Source organism: Melospiza georgiana, chromosome 1, assembly GCF_028018845.1.
Source record: "Melospiza georgiana isolate bMelGeo1 chromosome 1, bMelGeo1.pri, whole genome shotgun sequence".
In the NCBI taxonomy this organism is placed as follows: domain Eukaryota; kingdom Metazoa; phylum Chordata; class Aves; order Passeriformes; family Passerellidae; genus Melospiza; species Melospiza georgiana.
In genome coordinates this window covers 60,919,576-60,941,304 of record NC_080430.1, presented here as the reverse complement: position 1 = coordinate 60,941,304, position 21,729 = coordinate 60,919,576, and the positions used below count along the sequence as shown (strand labels likewise).

At 38.7% G+C, this 21,729-nt stretch overlaps 1 protein-coding gene across 2 annotated transcripts in view; it reads right to left on the bottom strand.

Moving 5' to 3' along the window:
* Positions 1 to 513: 513 nt before the first annotated feature.
* The window catches only part of RECK (reversion inducing cysteine rich protein with kazal motifs), a 50,173-nt gene continuing 28,957 nt past the window's right edge, over positions 514 to 21,729 (bottom strand). For both annotated transcript variants that reach the window (XM_058033205.1, XM_058033196.1), the window contains 12 exons: positions 20,623 to 20,802; positions 19,480 to 19,692; positions 18,586 to 18,722; positions 17,979 to 18,119; positions 13,061 to 13,249; positions 9,473 to 9,595; positions 8,852 to 9,023; positions 6,615 to 6,807; positions 5,258 to 5,468; positions 3,981 to 4,054; positions 2,674 to 2,829; positions 514 to 1,689 (listed from right to left, as the gene is read on the bottom strand). In XM_058033205.1, coding sequence (XP_057889188.1) covers positions 1,471 to 1,689; positions 2,674 to 2,829; positions 3,981 to 4,054; positions 5,258 to 5,468; positions 6,615 to 6,807; positions 8,852 to 9,023; positions 9,473 to 9,595; positions 13,061 to 13,249; positions 17,979 to 18,119; positions 18,586 to 18,722; positions 19,480 to 19,692; positions 20,623 to 20,802 — 2,008 coding nt within the window. In that variant the 3' untranslated portion in view covers positions 514 to 1,470. The remainder of the gene's footprint in view (positions 1,690 to 2,673; positions 2,830 to 3,980; positions 4,055 to 5,257; positions 5,469 to 6,614; positions 6,808 to 8,851; positions 9,024 to 9,472; positions 9,596 to 13,060; positions 13,250 to 17,978; positions 18,120 to 18,585; positions 18,723 to 19,479; positions 19,693 to 20,622; positions 20,803 to 21,729) is intronic.

The window sequence follows — 21,729 nt, the reverse complement described above, 5'->3', positions numbered from 1 at the left end:
CTACATATTGAAGAGATATTTGCTAATGATTTGGAAAAAAACAAACAATCTGAATTGTTTGAAGTTTTTGGGGCTATCATCTGAGCCATTTCAGTTCAAAAAGCTTTTCAAAAATGCATCCATTCTATTTCTCTGTCCAAGTCTAAAGAATACACATAACAAATTTCAGAAACAGATGGATTATCAACATACTCAAGTTTTTTGTTTCAAGACTTGGATGATTATTTGCATGAGTCTTCCTCAAGGTATTTGGCAAGAACATATTCATCCTCGAGACCCTCTTGACATCTATTTGGGAACATTTTCTTTGTGAGTCATGCATGTATGTAAGTGCAGTTAGTTTTAAGTGCTTATTTTGAGAGAGAAAAGGAAATCTATGCAGACTTGCTGAATCCATAAAATTACATGCATTTTACACAATGACACAATGACACAAGTGTTTATTAAAATAAAAAGCTTTAATGCTTTTGCATTTAAAAGATTTAGCAGAAAATAATTGCTACAAACATGCTAAAACATATATGTTCAAAAAAGTTTTCAGTGCTTTCTTTCAAAGTTCAGCATTTTGGCAAAAATAAGTTTTTCTGTATATACTTCAAAACTTGGCTATCATAATACTGATATAAAATACTTCATGTAGAGTAAAGTCAGGTGCATAAAATACAGTAAATAATAAAACATACTGTTTGTATAAACATTTAAAGTATAAATTTCATTAGATAACATGCAAATACTGCAATATTTTAAATGGCACTTAAATATAGATACTGGGATTCTTTATATTTTGCATCCAATATGAGATTCTGAAATGTACAAAACTATAAAAAGAACACATCTCTTCACTGAAGTCAGGTACTAGCATAGAGCTTGATTGTCATTTTACAAGCAGTGAGCCCAAAGTCCTGCAAGTCCTCACTAGTCCAAGGAAAGATGTCTACTGAAATAGGCCCAGGGCTAGTTAGCTTTCTTCATAATAAAATATGAAAGCATATTTACATGAGAATAAACTCTTAAATTTTTGGTAGGGTAATTAAGTAGCAGCAATCCGTTTCTTCCAAAAATGATGTTTAAAATAGGTGCATGCTTTCTTTGTCACTGATATGCATCTGAATAATATAAAATTAGCATTCTTCAGTAAACTCAAAACACTGTTTAGTTAATGGCTGAAAAAACCCTATAAGATCCCTTCTCCTCAAAATCATAAATCCATAATGTCAGAACCTTCCAGAGCATATTTATGTTGTTTCCAAGATCCATGGAAAACAATCTAATTGTGCTGAAAGAGTCATCTGACTAGCTATGAGTAAGAGAATAATCTTTTCACATTATTCAAATACTTTTAGTCCTTCATTGAAAAATGTTAAGTCCATCAAATCTTGCACGTTTTTTCTTTTCTCGTTCAGTGATCAACAACTCCAGAAGTCCTTCCCAATACAAATGCCCCAGTGCTGGTGCATATTTCCCAAGCAGTTACAAGCAGTATCTCAGTGCTGATGCCAAGGTGAATAGAAGACTTATGAACAGGGAGTGCAGAGCAGGCACCACTTGAGCAGAAGCAGAAGAAATGCTAAATGAAACTTGTACTTGAGATGCAATTAGAGCTGACAGTGGCACGTGTGACACTAATGTTGGGCTGTCCGAATTGATCAGAGACTCGATCTTTTCTGCCTCTTTATTGCAGGCTTCAATCTAGAGGGGAAAAAAAAAAAAAAAGTTATTATTTCTCTTTTTACCATGTAAAATGCCTATGCAAAATTATTCCCATCAGCACATAAGATTTACATAACTCTGGGGAGTACTTGGAAAACAGATCAGAGGTCTCATCATAGACTTTGGTACTATGAAAACTCCTGTGGAAGCCCTGAGCAGTAGAAAAGGAAAAGCAAGGAAGCTAGATACAAGTTAGTGTGGGTTGGTATGTTTTGAACGTTGATGCAACAAAGCCCACAGTGAATTACCACTAAAGAAAGTGCCTCTAAAACTGAGGACTTCCTTCCTGATTGACCAACTTACTTCCTTGAAGTCTGCCATGGTGGAAAAATCCAGATTTTCTCCTTCCTGGGATTTTTCTTCCAAATGAGAGATAACTGATTTCGTTTATGGGAAAGGGAGAAAAGAATGGAAGTAACAGAACTTGGGAAACCACAGGTTTCCACTCCCCCACTGACATGATGATATTAATGAATTTCTGTTAGGAAATTAATTTTTTCCACTTCATTTTCTACTGCACCCTAGAAAGGAATTTAGTTTAATAAGTCTCTTTAAAAGCATTGGAAGCTGCCTCTGGTGAAGTTTAAACTTGAAAAACTTAATATCTGGAGGTCCAAAGCTTTGAAAGTTGAGAAGCGTCTAGCTCAGCAATGGGTGCCATCAATGAGGTAAGCAGTGGTGGCCTCTGATTTTGGAGTTCTCCTTCCCCCAGGCATCTGACAGCACCTGCTGCAGATGGAGTGAGAGCTGACCAGGCTGGCAAGACTTTCTTTCATAAGTCATGGAAACATTTTGGGCTATTTCTGCTAGAGAAGGCGACAGAAGTTGGAGCTGAGTTGGACATAACAGGGCATGAGCAATCAAATTACACACAACATATCTGCCTGAGAAACAAGCACCATCCTACATGTACAAAAGTGAAGGAAATTAATGCTGGGTAAATAAAATAACAACATCATCTACCTGCAATGGTTTGGGGTTCTGATCCACAGGAATGATGAGAATCACAATTTCAGATTCTATGCTTAAGTATCCAAACACATCACACTGTGGCACTGACACGTGCAGGCGGATTTTTTCAAGTATGTCAAGTACCGTTATTGGCTTTTTATTTGTTACCTGGAGGAAAACAAACAACTCTGTGGATGAAGTGATATTATGGAAAATTCTCCTCCTCAGTTTTATAATATTATGTCATGCCAGAAAATGTGTTTCAGCCATTAAACTACTCCGTTCCAAACTCTACTCTAAATGCTAGCAAAAGACCTAAAGGATTCAATGCTTCTAAAACATCATTCTAAGAAATGATTCACTGATTTTAAAAAAACCTGAAAACCAACCCCTCCAAAAATGTAAAAGAATTAAAAATAAAAACAAAAAAAGAAAAAAGTGAAGGAAAGAAAGAAAGAAAGAAAGAGGGAAATTATTTACTTCTTATATTGTGTGATTTTGATATGTGTTGTCCATCTTCATGGTTTGTGTGTCTGTGTATCACATACCTCAAAATAATGTAACTGGTTATCTGTTACAGTGGTTTGTGCTCCCACACTGGAAAACAAGAGGCAGAGCAGCCCTAGATTTATAGAACTCTGTAGTATTTGAAGCAGTTTTTTCTCACATGAACCAGCTGTCTGAACTAAAAGAGGCAGACATTACAATCCAGGTATTAAGGTGCTTAGTAGGTGAGAGTAGTTATCGCCAACTACTTGAGTAAGACCAATACATTTCTTCAACTAGAAAGGCTTCTATCAGAAACCAAAAATTCACGGTCACATGCTGTAATGTATGAACTGAGAAGCTGCAGTAGCCACTGTGTCCCTCGTACCATTAGAGATGACAACTGGACACCACTCCAGGATGCTTCATGACCCAACAGACACGGTTATTCAGCAAAATTGGTCAACACACATACACAGCACCTACAAACACAAAATCTCTGACAGGAAAGCAGCAGAATCATAGATGCTGTTTCCATATAATTTGTCTGCATTATTACAAGTCAAAAACTGCAAACCGCAGTACTACAAACTGCAAACCTGAGTCTGCTTGTTTGTGTCTACTCTAATTCTGTTTTGCTTTGCATTGTAATTCAATTTATGACTCAGATAAAGAAATAAAGGAAAGTATAAGCAGTACAAGGAAAAAAACCCCATCATAAATAACAACTAAAAAATAATGGTTTTTATAACATGTTAACCTTTCAGGAGGAAGTGCACTGTAACTTGACTTTTCATATACCATTTAACATTAGGCATGATTGAACTGTTTACCCTTGCAAAATTATCCAGCTTGTCTTTGTCATATAAGATTCTCAGCATTCCAGCACATAGTGGACAGCAGGCTCCTATGTGAATTAAAGAAATCTCAGTAATAAAAACAAGTAGTCTTTTCACTTTTAAGTAAGCAAGAGTCAAAATTTGAATATTAACGAAGCATGAAAATAGCAAAATTACCAAAACAAAGTAAGTGTTTCAATTTGATAGCAGAATTGCACATTTCTAATATTATTTTAATACTGAAAACATTTATAATGCAAAATCTGTCCCCTTCCCACACACTTTTACTACTATCAGCATGAAGCAACATGATGAACTTTCACTCCTTTTAAGATCCTCCATTATTGTAAGCTAAAAACTGGAGGCACTGTGTGTACCACAAGATTTTGTATGGATGCATGCATATCACCTACAGAATTGAAGGATTTCAAGAGCTGATATAGCTAGGACATGACAGAAGCTTTATGCACATTGCAAGCATTAATTTCTGCACTTACACCATGTTGGAGAGTAAAACCTTTAGATAACAAGGGAGAAAAAGTGCTTTTCTAACAGATGTTATATTTCTCCTACTGGTTTTCCTCATCATGTCAGAAACCAAAGGAATAATATTTCAACTCTCTATCCATGGCTGTGTATTAAATCCACTCACCAACTTCTATGTAATTCACATTCACAGAGTGACATTTACAGTACTAAATGTGATTACAAAGCACAAAGACCTTATTCAAAGGGGGCAAGAAAGGAGGAAAATAAATAAAACTTTCATTTTAAGAACAGAGCTGGAAGCACTTGTGGAAACAATAAAAAATCGGTTCAAACCAGCACACTGCAAACCTACTCCTGCTGTCTTCCACAGTACTGTGAATACATATGGTATTTTACTCTGTCTCCTAACTAACTAAATACCATCTTTGCCCTTCTGGGAACCCGATGCTGATGACAGCTCAGCATTCCAATGTGCTATCTGTGCTGCCACTTCCAAAAAGTTACTCACCAGATTCCTAGAAGCATCCTACCCCGGACACCACAGAGCTCATTTGTTTCTCCCACACTCATCCCAGCTGCCAGTCTCTAAGAGACCGAAGGAGCATCCCCCTAAAGCCAAGGCCTTTCCAATTTAGGTTTACTTATCTGAGTTCTGATACTGGCTGGTTCTAGCCCTAAGCAGAGCCATCGCTTTATGCTTACGTTCATACAACACGTCAAAGCCCGTTTTATTCCAAGCACGGCCCTGGAGAACTGTGCCCTGTCTGCGGTGAGCGGCCCACCTGGTGCCAGGACGGGTTTGCAGGCGGCGGCAGAGAGCTGGGGACAGCTGACGAAGGCACACTCCGAGTGGGAGCCGCGGTTGGAGAGCGCGCCCACGGCCTGGCAGTGCCCCTGGTAGTCCACAGCCACGCGGTCGGCGAAGGCGGCGCAGACGCTGCCGTACGTGTCCCCGTTGTGCCCGCACACGGGCTCCGGCGACCTGCAGAAGGGCTGGAACACACGGCAGGCCTGCAGCCACAGCTCGGCCCCGCCGCACCAACTGCTGAGGCGCTTCAACACCAGGAAAGGCAAAGTTAATGGGAACTAACTGCTAATAATGCCAAACCTTTGCAAAGGTAGGAAATCCAGAGGAAGTAACCTGCCAGTTTATGAATGGGCCATAAATGAAAAGGTAAGTACTTCAAGAAGGTGACAGAGTCTGAGAAATGCACAATAAAACATATTTCAGAAACTAAAAACTTTTGTTCTGTGCAATGCTTAAATAAAATGACCATATTTAAATTAACCTATGAAATAAATTCAAATAATTATAATTTCACTATAACTTAAATTATTCTACTAATAATTAAACAACTCATTAGTAATTTATTAATTCATCTTAGTGTGGCTTTGTGTGCTTAAAATTTAGTGGGCATGCACATGTGTTTCTAACACATTCTTGTATATTTTTATATACACTTATTTACCTATATTACTTATATCTGTGTATATGTTATTGTAAGGTGACAGAACCACCTTGTCTAACACCACTGTAGAGAGCGGTGGGATGCAAAAACTAAACCTAATTTTAATCCTTCTCAAGCATTAATATGAAGACTAATCCAATGCAGACTAACTAGGAAATTATTACAGACTGCCTAGTATGTAAATAGATCCTGAGCAAAGAACTTGGTAAACATGGGGCACAATCACACAAAAAGCTAAAGACTTTGTATGACTGGGCATTATTTTATATTTCAACGAGTTAAAATTGGTAAGAAGCATTTAAGTGACCAAGGAACTGCACTGATTACTGCAAACACACCTTAGCGTGCAAGCTTTAACAATATATATAGGAAGATATTTATATCAAGAGTATTACCCCCAAGAAAGCATAAGTAGAGCTTTTGATTGGCTTTGAGACAACTGTTAAGTAAGCAGAGAAACACTTGACAAAATTCTGAAGACTGTGACATTATTTTTATACTAGTTAAAAATAAGTTTTTACTACTTTTTATTGGCTATAAACCCCAAAAACAATACATAAAAAAGACCCAAACAAGCAAACAATATTTAAAAAAATAAAAATAAAAATTGTTAAGTTGAACACCAAGGAACAAAGAAGATTTGATACTTATTGCCAGAACCACGTCCTACCTGGCAAGGTCCTCGGTATGCCAAAGTTTTTCCTTTTTGGTACAAAGTACACAAGTTAGTGTATTCCACATTGTCTGTGTCACAAACAGGATCCCGTGTTTGGTCACAATTTAACTGCCTTGGCACACATTCATGCTGGCTGCATTCAAACTTCTCAAAACTGGTCAAGCACACTTGTTTCTTTGGTATGCACCTGCAGAAAGTCATAATAATTTGATGTCATGGGATTATTTTGTTTTTAATTCTCAAAAATTGAGGGAAACTATTTTCAGTGAAATTTTCTCCAGTGCTTTAGAACTACCTGTGGTTCAGCAGAGCTGCAGGAAATACAAGCAGTAGAATGCTCTGATTAGCCCTTTCCAGGTCTCACCACAAAACTGGAAGTTTCACACCATGTTTACTCAACGTATGTCAACACAACTGCAGTTTCCACTAACATTTATCTTTTACCAGGCATTTTTCAATGGATTATTGAGAAAGGCTTGAATAAACTTCTTACCTACTCCCTTACTTCATTTTGTAAATGAATATTTAAGAACAGCTAGGCTACAGAAAACATGGAAACAGCGTTGCAGAGGTCTAGACTTACCCTTCTCTGAGAAAAGGGTGAAAACAAGACCTACAAGATTGTATGGTTTCAATTACAACTATCTAATTGGATTCTAGCTTTGGAGGTTTGGGATACTGTACAGCATCCCACTTAGAGGATGACTGCAAACAAACAGAAAAATCTCCTATTTACACCTTCTTGGCATCCATTCCTCTGCAGCCTTCACAGACAAGTACAGACAGAAAACCAGCACAATTTCTTTCCCCTTTGTATTAAACATGTACCTTCCATGATCTTAGCTGCAAAGCATTTGGCATAGGCCCTGCAAGGCATCCCTCTGCTAGAGGAATGCCAGCCAATGCAGCCTGCTGAGCAGGCTGATGAAAGCTCTCATGGCTCTCTGGACAACTCCCACCTTCCATAAATCACAGCAGTGCTGCCACCACTGAATAATGCACAATAGCTCCTTATTTCTCTGAGTGCTGCACTCCCATGCATTACAGACACGCCTTTGGTACTAGGGAATGCTTGGAAATTCTGAGATTTAAACACTTCACAAGTGGAGTGTAAGATCCTAAACACATTCCAAGTGCATCAGGAGCACCTTCAGATGAGCATGTTCAGTTTGAGCTACATTATCAAACTGACCCAGAAAAATGTATTGTGTACAGTCCTTTACTGAAACTACAAGTTGAGGTTCTAAGTATAATGGTATTTTGAAAAAATGGAAAGCCTCTATGTACTCTACAAATTTCAAACATAAAAAGTAAAAAATATTTATCCACAATGCAGCTTTGAAATTCCAATTTTGCATGCCATTACGGCTGTAACAGCTACAAAACAACAGCGTTTTCTCAGTGTTTTTCTCCATCATGGCATTTTAAGTGCAGAAAAAGGAAAAAACCCTAAAATTGCTACAATCAGTTTTCATGAAAGCACAATATTACACAACTTATTTTGATGGTTTTCTTTCAAAACAGAAAAAAGCACTAATTCAAAGGAGACTGCAATATTGCACAACACTGGGAAAATTGAAGACAGAGACCAATATTGTGAGCCACAGACTTTGATCTCTGTAAGAAAGGTCAATTTTTTTTTTGCCTGACACTAGTACAAAGCATATTTTTGTTTTAATATATTTGTCTATGCAGATTTTCCTTTATTGATATTGAAAAATCAGAGATTGTACAGACATAGTTTTCACAAGATTTCAGTTTAAGATAAAAAGGGTGATTGATATTTTCCTATTTTAGAGACAAAAAGCACAGATTACTGACTGAATAAGCAAAAGTGACTCCAAGTCTTGAATTCAGATGTGGGTCTTCTTTGTAAACTAGTAAAAGAAGGTGTGAAACAAAGAAGTAAAATGGCAGTTATTGCCATTTTGACAAAAACTGATTCTCCCACTTTTGAAAATGTATGTGAAGTCTCCTTTATTGCTGAACCGAGATCTGCATAATGAATTTAATTGGCATAGCACTACAAAACTGGAATCAAGAACTGGCAGTTATTACAGTCCAATATTACTAACTATGATAAATAAAAAGCAGCTACTTCAAACAGTTATTTTTATTGGACTAGGCCCAAAGTAGAATGCTACAATATACAACACGTTCAAAGAACACGTAAATCTGCTTTATGAGTGGACGAAGCCAAAGAAAAACTGAAAAACATATTCTGCTTTTACCTTTGATTTTTATTACAAGGGTTTGGGTTGCAAGGATCCTTGGAAATACACGATCCAAACTCAAACTGGTTGTCCTGGAGCCCCACGCAGCGAGCTATGCATGCGCTGGGATATGTGCGCCCGTTCTGGCCACAGACTGGGACAAACTGGTCCACACAGTTACAAGGCAGACCTGCAGGAGCAACACAGAACAGGGACTAGGTGCACACTCATTTTCCATGACACAAGATACAAAAGGAATCACTGAGGCATCTCTGCCTTCAGCCCCTTTCTCCCACCTGCAATTTAGCAATGCTGGATCACAAGCAGCAGGAAGGGAAGTTTGTGTCCTGCCCCTTTGCTCATTCTACTCAGCTTTCTCCATTTTTCCCCTAAACTCCTTACCTCTCATCCCTAGTGCACTCTGTCTCTACTTATTTTTAGGTATTACTTGAGGGTTTATTTCTCAGTATTGATTTTTCTTCCTGCAGTGCAGGTTGGACATGAGAAAAAAAAATAGTTAAAGAACCATAGTAATAACAAATTATTGGGTGCCCTCCATTAATACTGCAGAAAGAGTTTAGTTCATAATTCCTGCCCTAAAAATACTCAACTTGGAATTTTCATGGTTTGGAAAGTTACCTGTAAACTTCCGACGTTCATCCTCCGAGCTGTGCTCAGATAGACACTGACGTGTGGAACAAATCAAGTTTCCAGCAAAACAGGAACAGACATTGCAATCTATATTAAAGGACGTTCCATGGCCTTTAAATAAATAAATACATACAATTAATGCAAATACACCCAAAGACTACATATTCATATGCACTACATAGATATTACATTCTCATTAATTGCTTCTGTAATTTCTCTTTTCAGTATATTTTCCCACTGAAATTTCAATTTTTTTTTTTTTTAATAGATTTCAAGTTTTGCTTTATTCACATACAGGAAAAATCTGTTCACATGTGGTTTTGATTAATTAGTTAACCACAGAAGCAAGGACTTAGTCCTTTCAAAGCCTGTATAAATTAGGTTTTCTGTTTGGTTTTTTTTAAGAATAATAAATCCTGGCTAGCAAGTTTCATGTTTTCTTAAAGGTAAAGCTTTTGTAAAGACACATTCTTCTAAATTAAATTTAACATATACCTCCTAAACTTTCAGTCTCACACATAAAGCACAATTTGTATGTGTTTGTCATGAGGTAAAAGTGCTAATGCTTCATTCCAGCCTTCATTGAATTGGAACGTATTTTATAAGTCAGTAACATTTTAACACCTGAATCTAAGAATCAAACTGCAAACTTAGGGGATTTTTCTTCAATTTAGCAACTCCAGTTTGGTTTTCTGAACTGCCCATATGACTGCCCTTCATTGTGATGTGTGTTTTGTATCAAATCAATTCACGTTGACGACAGACTCTGATCTATCCATAACCAAGCTGGTTATCAAAGACTATCAACAAGTACACAGCTCTTGAGGAAAAAACATAACAGTAATTACCTTACAGAATAAGGTAATTCCCTCTCATCTCTTTTCAAAGGGTTGAGATTGAGAATTAGAATTTTAAAGAAAATATTACACAGGCACAAGGAAACCCCTCAGCACTGGAGCAATTCAGAAGAGGTGCTCAGAGACAAATGAGGGCAGAACAAGAGGGGGTGGGAGAGAAAGCCTCTGTAGCACAAAAAGCTCTCTACATCACAGTACTACTCAAAGGAGCAGAGAATTTGCCAATAGGGAAGAAAAGCTTAGAAGGTAATGCCAAACACAGGATCTCAGGTGATTCTTCAGAGTACCAGAGATCCAGTACTTAGGATCCACCTGAAAACTGTGCAGGGCTATTGTCTTTCACTGTCAAAGAGTGCACACAGCAACCTCTCCTCATCAGTAATCATTTCATTGGCTGGAGTCAACCCACAACACAGAAAACCCCAGCATCACTCAAAACATTCAGAGTTGTTTTCTTTATAGAGAATGGTTTTAAAAAACACAGTTCAGATGTTATGTCTAAACCCTGGCTTTTTACGACTGACATATAAACCAATGAAATGTAGTTACTGCAAAATATTTACATGGTGACCATAAACATTTAATTCTTTGCTTTCAATGCATCATCTAGCAAATTTGGAACCTAGTAATTTTCATTTTTTTATTACATAATAGCTAGAGTCTTAATCATCACAAACACTTCATAAGTCACTATGGCAAAAGAGGAAGCTGTTTAGTTTTGGGGTTGTGGTAGTTTGTTTTTAAATGGACAGCACTTACTGAATACCTACAGCTACACATGTTGTGTTCCCAGAACAAGTGAGATCTGTACACTGTGAAACCATAAAATACAAATACAGCATCCAACATCTTTGTGATTATTTTCACAAATAATCTGAAAAACTGCAAGTTGGATAGAATGGTCCATAAAAAGTTACAGTCATCATTTAAAAACTGCATTTGTTAAGAACCGTATCTTAAAAGTATCCACTTTCACAAGATATTTTCTACAACTGCCCATCAAATATATGTTTAATGTTAAGATGTTTTCATTGTTCTGCTTCCATGATCGAATAGTACCGACTCCGAAAAAAAAATAAAATCCAAAACCCAAAAGAAAAGTTTTAAGTGTGTTTGGCTGCCTTTTATCTTCTTTGGACAAACAACAACAAAAAAAGAGATTCCAAAATCCCCCATTCCATTCCCTGGAATACTGCAGGCAGACTTTCCTGAGTGGTGAAAATAATATCCCAATTTCCTGCTCTTTCATGACTTAGGTTTGGTTCCCAATCTGACAATTATGTTTGTGACAAATGAAACTACAGCAAGTGCCTTGCTTCTTAAGTTTTACTTAGTGTGAAAATAACTCATATAACGGTAAAAAAGAAACCTCAGTTATTTTGGACTCATTAGATATTTTTACTTTCCTTTAGTCCTGCTTGGACAACAGTCTTGACAGTATTTTAAAGGGCTGATTTACAGACACTAAACAATGTGCAGTGCTGTGATATGTAACTGTTCACTAGCAGAATATCTCTTGCTTGCTGATTCAAAGACACCAAATTCAGACAGGTCACAGCTCAGCACAGACTCCACTTTATATGCAAGACCTTTCGTAAGTTTTCTCCTACCTTAGTAGAAGTTCTTTATTTTGTTTTCTTTTCCCAAGATTATAATGCCAGTTTGCATGACAAAAATACCCATTTAAAGGTCTCAAGTGAAGAGTAAATCTGAAAGTAAATCAACATAATCTTCTAAGAAGCATCACCTGTCACATCTCCTTGAACTCCTTTGACAGTCAGATTAGGTAGAACCCAATAAATCCTTGTTACCCATGCCAATTTAAACTCTAAATAGGGAGCTGCCATGGTGAGGAAGACTTTAAAAAACCACAGTGTTCAATACACCTTCATCATCATCATGTATTTGCTTACATGTTTATTTTTTGGCATATATTAGCCTCATAGATAGACATCTTAAACTATAATTCTTATTTAACATTGAGATTGTGCAAATCTTATTAGAGGCTGTTTAGTGGAAGAGCCAAAGAAAAGGAAATGAATCAAGGTGATGAAGGAGATTAATTAAGATGAATCAAGCAGGAAGATGTATGGGAAAACAAAGGGAAGAGGGGAAAAGGGAATGGTTCAATGTAGGAAGGTATCTGGACAGTATGCCCTTCCCACTGAACCATACACTTGATCACCACAACATATCCTATATTTTTATCCAATTGTATTTTTACACTTTTAAGATGTGTGCTTCCTACTCTGAATATGTGCATGAGTACTAACAAAACTTAAGGGGAATGAATCAGCAAGTAGGGAAAGAGGTCTTTGTGCCAGCCACTGGAGTGGAAACACAAACCTTGGGAATTTGCGGGTCCAGATACCACCAGCCACTTGAAGGAAGAAAAAAGCCCACAACAAAGCCAGAACAACCCCTTACCAATCATTTGGAGCTAGTAAGGAAACCATCCCATGCTAAAAAGAAATGGTGCACTGAGAACACCCTTCACACAGGACTGTGATTGAGACAGGCACAGCTCAGTACTGATTTCAACAACGGAACCCTCCAGCATATGTAAGACTTAACTCAGTATGAAAGACAGGGATGCAACCATCAGCTTCTGTATTTTCTGATAAATTCTGAATTCAGATCCTCTGTGTCTTCTCACGTAGCTCAAAATTCCTTAGGTAAGGAGCAGGTGCAGGATGCATCACTGCTCTCTGTTACTTACTTTTTCTTTGTCCTCCAACAATGCATGATTTCTGGAGGTCAACACAACGCATTTCCATACAGTTCTCCAGCAAGCCACTGTGTCCACAGGTACAAATCTTGTAGCAGCCAACATCACCAGCTGAGGATGGAACTTGGATAAGCGTACCTTGGCGGACAATAAAATCCGAGGCTTCTCCCAGTTTGCAGCCTGCATGCAAGGAAAAATTTTAGTTCATAAATGGTAAACATGTGGGCAAAAGCCATTACTGAAATTAATTACTACACTGACTTGCAAAAAACATAAAGTGTTCTTGAGCAGCCTTACTCTTGCCCTTACATTCACCCATTTCCTCAAGGCAACAAGCAGCAAAAATAGAAGATAGCTGCTTGAGACAAAGTTGTGAAGTGCCATGTTACTTTTGAGAAACAGACATGAAATTACAGTAATTCTCATGTATTTTAATTTTCCAGCTTAGTAGTAGTATGAAACATGTTATGTGAAAAACACTACACATGCTTCACCCTCTCCAATACAGAATTTGAATTAAAGGGTCTCACAAGCAAAGCCCAGTCAGTTGCCTTCTCTGACATATTTTATTGTGCCTTTTTTCTCTACTTGTAGCTCTTAAGTTAACACTGAAAGATTTTTACAAGACATGTGAGGAGGGGAAAAAGGGAGAAAAAGCAGGAAAAGTAGATTTAAAAAAGAAAGAGAGGAAAAGAAAAAATAAATTAAAAATTGCAAGGAAAAATAATGTCCTAGGTTGACTATATGATGCTTTTACCCCCAATCGTCTCGTTCTGTTTTGCTGAATAATAAGTTTTGCACCTTTAAGACTTGTAGCAGAGAGTGAAGGGGAGAGAGAAGTGCACAGTTTTTTTTTTCCAGACACTGCTCTCACTCCTCCACATTCCTGCTCCTGGACTGTGTTGTCTGCGGATGGACAGACAGCAAGACAGAGCTGTCTGTCAACAAGAGCTCTTTTTTGTCTTTAGTTAGTTTTTAGGTAGCTGAGGCAAGGAAGTTTCCTGGTCTGTGGTTTTTTCCATTTTCTTCAGACCTCTTGAAACCTGCTCTGGACTGAACACCCACCAGAGCACTGACAGCTGCACCTGTGGCCCACCCGGGCCAGGCCTGGCCTGCGACATTCCCAGCACCAGAGGGACTGATCAGAGACTGAGTGAGCTGAGCTGCAACCCGGGGACGGGGTTTTCTCAGTTTGTCATCTCTTTTGGAGCAGCAAGGGGTTTTATTGGTTAATATTGTTTAGGTTTTCTAGTTTAATAAACAGTTTTTTTCCACTTTTCTCCAAGGAGGTATTTTCTCCCAGACTGGTTGGGGGAAGGGGCCGATTGAATTTGCTTTCCTACTGGAGCCCCTTTGGGGATTCTCTCCCAAATTTGCTCTAAACCAGGACAAATACATCTTTCAAGTTTTCTCCACATCACAGATGTGCACGGTACCAAGTCTGCATTTACAGTGTTTACATCATCTGAGAAGACAATCTCTGCCATTGCCATTTCCCTCAAGCGTTGAATCCCTTGTTCTATGGTTTTCCACTGGCTTTGTTGCATATAGAGATCATCTGCACACAGGTGTATCTTTGTGCTACACTTCCTAGGACCCGCGCCCAGAGGCTGTGAGGGTTAGCCCCCCTCATCATTCCTTGGTCAATGACAGGATCCTGTGACAGGGATCCCAAATGCCTGGCTTCAGTGCCATCCAGAATTGTAGCCTCACCTGCAGCATCTCAGAGACGGACCAGCCAACTAATTATGGATTCATCAGGTTGTTGGGTGTCATCCTTCCTTAAGCCACGAAGGTCCTTCAGGGAATAGGACTCAATATTGGCTTCTCATGCTGTGTCAGTTGCGTTAACTTTGGCTTTTGTATCAGTTGGTGTTGAGGGTCCTTCCCCTGGATCATCATCGTCAGTCACTGGCCGATTGGTTTTGCTTGTGTGCTTTTTTCCTGCAGCAACTGCCAGTGGCTTAGGCTCATCATCTGGTTTAGCTGCTGGCTTCGAGCCTGTGGTGTTGGCTGCAGCCTGAGTGGCTGTGGTAGCTGCTGCTTTATCTCTGTGCCCCCCCTGCCTCTGTCTGCTGCCCTACAGTATCTAACAGAATGTGATAAGCATAGGCCAGGGCCCAGCTTATTGCAATTAGCCTTTTCTCCTTAGAATCGTCATGGCACTTCTCTTATAGGTATTTCCCCACCTCAGCTGGATTCTGAATTTATTCCCGTGGAAAATCCCAGTCGACAGGATCAGAAAATTCCTTCAGGGTTTGGCCTATATTTTCCCATTCTCCACACCACTCAGGATTTTTCATGCCTGCATCTGCTTCTGGGTCAGGGGTCTCACCAACTCCTCTGGATATCTCAGCCCTCATGCTAGAGAAGCTGCAGACCATATAGAGGAAGCTTTAATACCAGATTTAATACCAGAAAGATGGTCTCTAACATTCAGGGGAAACTGAACATTCTCAAAAAGTGACATAACAGATTAAAAGGAGAAGAAGGAAAGGAAAGGCTGGAAAGCCTTATTCCTGGCTCCTCTAACAAACTGGGTGCAATCACTAATAAATTCCCAAAACATACTACTGGAACTGGGATGCAGGATAGGATGAACGAACCATAAATCATAAATATTGTAAACAGACGCCAGTATCATTGTAAACGCCCTGTAAATCATCATCACCAAGGCCAGTACAACAGCTATTCCAATTCGTGCCCCTCTATCGTAAAAATTACGTGTTATGGACAATAATCCTAGTGACCAGAAAGGATTTTGAAACCTCAAAAAGGTCTAGAGACCAGAATCACATGAAGGCCTCCACCCCAAGAGACATTACGAATTCAAGCAGCATGGCTAGTGACTGCTTTAACTCACTAGAGAGCGAGCACAACCAACACACAATCAATAGCGCTTTTTTCCACCTTCTCGAGCCCCACGTTGGGCACCAATAGATGTATGTGTTCTGGTTCAGAGCAACTTTGGGAGAGAATCCCCAAAGGGGCTCTGGTAGGAAAATTCAATCGGCCCCTGCCCCCAGCCGGTCCGGGAGAAAATACTTCCTTGGAGAAAAGAGGAAAAAACCTGTTTATTAAACAATATTAACCAATAAAACCCCTTGCTGCTCCAAAAGAGATGACAAACTGAGAAAACCCCGTCCCCGGGTTGCAGCTCAGCTCACTCAGTCTCTGATCAGTCCCTCTGGTGCTGGGAATGTCGCAGGCCAGGCCTGGCCCGGGTGGGCCACAGGTGCAGCTGTCAGTGCTCTGGTGGGTGTTCAGTCCAGAGCAGGTTTCAAGAGGTCTGAAGAAAATGGAAAAAACCACAGACCAGGAAACTTCTTTGCCTCAGCTACCTAAAACTAACAAAAAGCCAAGGAAAGCTCCGTCTTGCTGTCTGTCCATCCGCAGACAACACAGTCCAGGAGCAGGAATGTGGAGGAGTGAGAGCAGTGTCTGGAAAAAATAAGCTGTGCGCTTCTCTCCCACCTTCACTCTCTGCAACAAGTCTTAAAGGTGCAAAACTTATTATTCAGCATAACAGAACGAGACGATTGGGGGTAAAAGCATCATATCATCAACCCTGGACAAATAATAAAATAAATAGATTGAAATAACCCTACAAGGGGTGAACTGCAACCAACCCCCTGAAACTTTCAGCCAATAAAAAGACTGAATTAAAACATAAAAGTCACTTTCCAACCTTCAGTGGAAGCAAATTGTCTGTTTGAAAGCTCTGTATTCAGAGCTTGTTTTCAGATGACTTTGAATGACTTTTGCAGCAAGTGAAGACAATACAACCTCTATAGTAATAAGGCTCAGCTTTCCAGGAAAACAAAAATATTTGTAAGGGTCACAGAAGCACAACCAAAACAATGGCCCTAGGCTCACACAAACAATGAGCTGAAGTCTATCCTCACTTTTAAAAGAGCTCAAGTAGAGCAGATATATGAGTGAAGCAAAATCCAGCTTTCTTTTTTAACTAGGAACCACTGGGGAAAGTGCTGATCAGCCACAGAACTGCTGGAAGAACAGAGGCTCAGGGAACTGATGTGAGACAGCTATGGCAATGTCTCCATCACCTCCTCTAGAAAGGAGGCTGCTCCACACAATCCAGTGTAAAAATCAGTGCTGCTCTCACTTGCCCAGTCACACACATGTTCTAGAGGTCACCAAAGGCATACTTTCTGCTCTGAAAGAACCACAGCTGACCCCTCATGTCACTGACACCTGCTGCTTTAAAGGAAAGGGGAAAACTGTGGCAAGTACTACCAGTGCCTAGGGCAGGACAATGAAGGGGTTGTAGAAGTTGGACATTGCAGAGTCTCACCCTTGCTTTTTGTAGGTTTGATCTTTCTTACTGACACCACCCAACCCTGCCATTTCAAAGTTAGGGTTATGAAAATTTGAAACTTATCCTGCATGAGGCTCTCTCCCCAGTCAGCTCACATTTACACATGGTGCTGAGGTTAGACAACACCAGTGTTCTAAACCATCAGTTTCCAAGTAACCATAAGTGTCTTTCTGGTGAGGTGCACCCACATTACAAGTGTCACTGAAGGGAGCAGAAGCAGAAATGCCACTGGCTGCATGTCCAGACGTCTTTGGTGGGAAGGGCTGGGTGCTGGGTCAGTGGGAGGGGAGCTGTGGCACTGTGCACCTCTTGGTTCCTGTGGGTTGTATCCCTCTCTTTTTGTTATCTCCCTTTTCATCATCAGCACCATCACAATTACTATTATTAACTCTATTTCAGTGACTAAACTGTTCCTGCCCAGGCCAGAGGGGGAGTGAGCGAGCGGTGTGTGGTACTCAGGTGTCAGCTGGGTTGAACCATGGCACAGCAGAGCACTTCAAAACCTTCAACAACATTTCAATGACACCTTTACCTGCAAAATTCAGTAAAGGGAAGCCTCAAAAACCTTACCTGGCACACACAAATATGGAAGACACAGCTCTCCAGATTGACATCCTTTTCTATTTATTTCACACAGCTGATTAGCTGCACACGGATTTGGATTACATGGATGTGTGACATCTTCCACAATGTTACCTAAAGAACTTGGGCCTGGAAATAGAATACACATCATCTACACCGATTTAAATAAGGTTTATGTTTCTTCAGCAAAGCATGGCATTTCGTACATCCAGTAAAATAATATTTTTGACAATTCTGTGAATTTTTTTTTACTTTAATTATAGATATAGAAGCATGATATGACCAGATAGTTAACTTATTTTAATAGTTTACTCCTCATTCCTGGAAATAATGACCCAGATGAACCTCCACATGCAAAATATATTTCCTTTATCTTGTCTGCCCAATAATTTTCTTGTCACATATGCCCAATACAAGAAGGATTGGAAGCAGTGAACGATGGCGATTTGAAAATTTGAATTTTCTCTAATACACTAAATAAAATGCCTCAAATTCAATACAATTTTCTTAAAATAAATAATTAGGATTATTAAAAGTAATGACAAGCGGTCAAAGTATCCTGGTTTCTAACTTTGCTGCATAGGTATGTTAGTACTTAGGTAAGTATCCAAGGGTATACAGTTCTCCAAGTCGTCGGTGGGAGATAAGAGCTCACAAATACTCTCAGCTGAGTGGCCTTCAGGGAATTTATTATGATCTCCACACTTCTTCAATATTTCCACACAATCTGATCTACAGATAAATAAACAAACAGACAAAACTTCATGAAGACTACTTGAAGAAAAAAGGGCTTATATGAAAAAGATTTCTATGTTATTATCTTCACTGAATCCACAACTTTCCCAATATGCCTCACAGCAGAGTGTTTACATATATATGTATATGCTACATTTTACATAGGAGGAAGGAACAAATCTGTGACACAAAGACAGAAACTACTGCTTGTACTACTCCTTTTTGACTTTGGGCTTGGTGATCTTCATTTTCTATGGCATGATATGCATGTATCTTCCAAGACCAAGCACTTCCTTTATTTACCAATTTCTAATATGGGTTGAACTCTACTTAACTACATGCACTATTCACTGCTCTTTTTCTACTCAATCACCTACTTTCAAAATTTATTAAAACAAAAAAATCCACTTTTTTTTTTCGGATCTTTCTCTCAGCTGAAAGTCATCAGTAGATCCCAAAACCAAAAAAGAGGAAAGGTTTAAGACCCCACGGAAAGCCAAAACCAACTGCAACACATCTGTTTTTTCTTTCACTTCACAATGCAAGCATACACAACCATCTCATTAACAGGCAGATATCTTAATTTACAGTGATGGAGATTCAAGCAATGGCCACCATGTAATTTCATATTCCGTCCATGTTTACCTTGCCATGTTCTCCTAACACAGCAAACACAGTCCTACAGCTTTTTAGTTTTCATTAAAAGCCTTAGTAAAACCTCTAAAATGGCTTTTGTTTTCCCCATGGTACTTACTTGCAGATAATACTTCCTCTAGATTTGCTGTGACAAGGTTTAATCTGCAGGGAGCAGGCAATTGCCTTCCACATTTCTGGTTGGCATTTTTTAATATCAAGCACAGGAATATTTATGAAAGGCATCTTAATACTCCCTTTTTCCCATAGCTTCATGTCATTCATGGCTCCCTGGTCTGACTGAGTATTGCAGCTTCTAAATAGTTCTGTTGGTCTTAAAAGGAGAAGGTAAGATATAGCATATATAAAAGAAAAAAAGTATCACACATTTTCCCTTTCCACCATAAGAACTCTACATCCTTCATATGGCTTGCTTTTTGTAGTATACAAGCAGTTAATCCCTCCCACAGTTAAGCAAGATCACAATAAATTTGAAATCTGTCTTTAAGGAAGACAAGGTCCTTAAGACTCAAGGCTGAAACTTCCTTCTCACCTCTATCTCTTAGATCAAATATTACTTTAATATTTCTCACCTGAAGTTGACCTAAGAGCAAATATCTTAGCCCAAATATGTCTGTAAATGTTTCTTGGTGACTCACTAATGCAAGCTGATTTATGATTTATATTTAGCCAGGCTTAGGATTCTCCTATTAACACTCACACCACTACATACTATTAAACAAAAAAAAAAAAAAAAGCCAGAGATCTCTAATAGCTAAGAAAATTTAGGGGTTTTTTTAAACTCTAACTGTAACCTGGCAATTACTTTAGACACCACTTTTAAATAATTTTTTCCTACAGACTACAAACCCACAGAAATATCTCTGCAAAGAAGGAATTTTGAAAATGAGTAACATGTAAATTCAACAAGCACTTTAAGCTTATTTATAATACACAACATTCCAGTGACCATGACTTACTTGTCTATGCAGTAAGGCAGAGGAATACATAGAGGTAATACACTGTGACATTTTACAAGTTCATGGGTTAACTTTTATTCTTGTAAGTTTTGTTACATGAGTTGCTAAATACATTTCCAAAAGTTCATTCTAAAGAAAAACTATTTATTTTCAAATAAACTAAAACCATACTTGCAGAAAGAAAGCTACATACAATCTCAAAATAAGTCTTAAAAATATTTCATTTTATTTTTGAAATCAAAGATAGGAATTCCTTTATAAAACATTCAGTGTCTCTCTCCTACCTGTTATTAAAATTAGTGCAGTAAGTAAGATTTCTACAGCCCAGCTGACAAGGTTCTCGTACATCTGCTAAACAGGTCAACATGGAAACTTCAACTGCATTATACTCACAAAAGCGATCAAATTCTTGCCAGCTCTGTGAATTGCCCCAGCTCGTGCTATAAAGTTTAGTGCAGAGCTCTCTGAAAACAAAAAACAGAGATGAAGAAAATAAAATTAAAAGAACATCCATTCAGATATAGCCCATCACTTCTTTGCTTCATCACTGCCTCCGCTCACTGCAGAGGATTGTGCTAGAGCCCACAAAGACTCCAAGGGCACCCAAATGTAATGCTCAAAGCAAAAAACCCATTCTGCTCAAGCATGTCAGGACACCTTTAAGCTACTAAGACTGAAAGACTTCAGGATATAGAACTGCAATATCCAATAAAAATGTAACAAACGGAAACCTGAACTTACAACTTTGAGATGAAAACTAACCCTGCTGATTTTACTTTGGTAATAAATCCAAGTTGACATCACAATAAACAACTTCTAATTCCATTCTTCAGCTTCAAATCACACTTTCTCCTCCTACAGAAATGACTGTCAAGCAAAATACATTCCTTCTTTTGCCCTGATGTTTGAAACAAGGATACTGTTTGCTGCTTTCGTTTGAGATGTTTCCTGGTGTCAGCAATAGCCAGCTCTCATTGTTCCTGGCAATGTCCTACAAACGACAAAAGTTTCCATCCCAAGATGTGGAACTTCACTGTATTATTAGATCTCCTGCCTATTGAAAACTTGATAGAAGGATCCATTTTGGAACTCATTGTCAAAGCAAGGAACTAAAAGATACTTTCTTAACTACCCTATACTACAATGTTCTAAGAAATAATGTAACTTGAGGCCTCTACTACTAAACCGGTTAAAGATCCTGCCGCATTCATGAGATGTTGTTACTGGAAACTTTGATATAAAAGGAAGTAACAGGTCAAAAATGTTTGCCACTTATTCAGACACACTGATGGATTTAAAATGCAATCATCATCTATTTTTAAAGTGGACAGAAAACCACTCTAGACTAAAATTGCCCCAATAATTTGTAAGCATGCAACAATTTGCTGAAA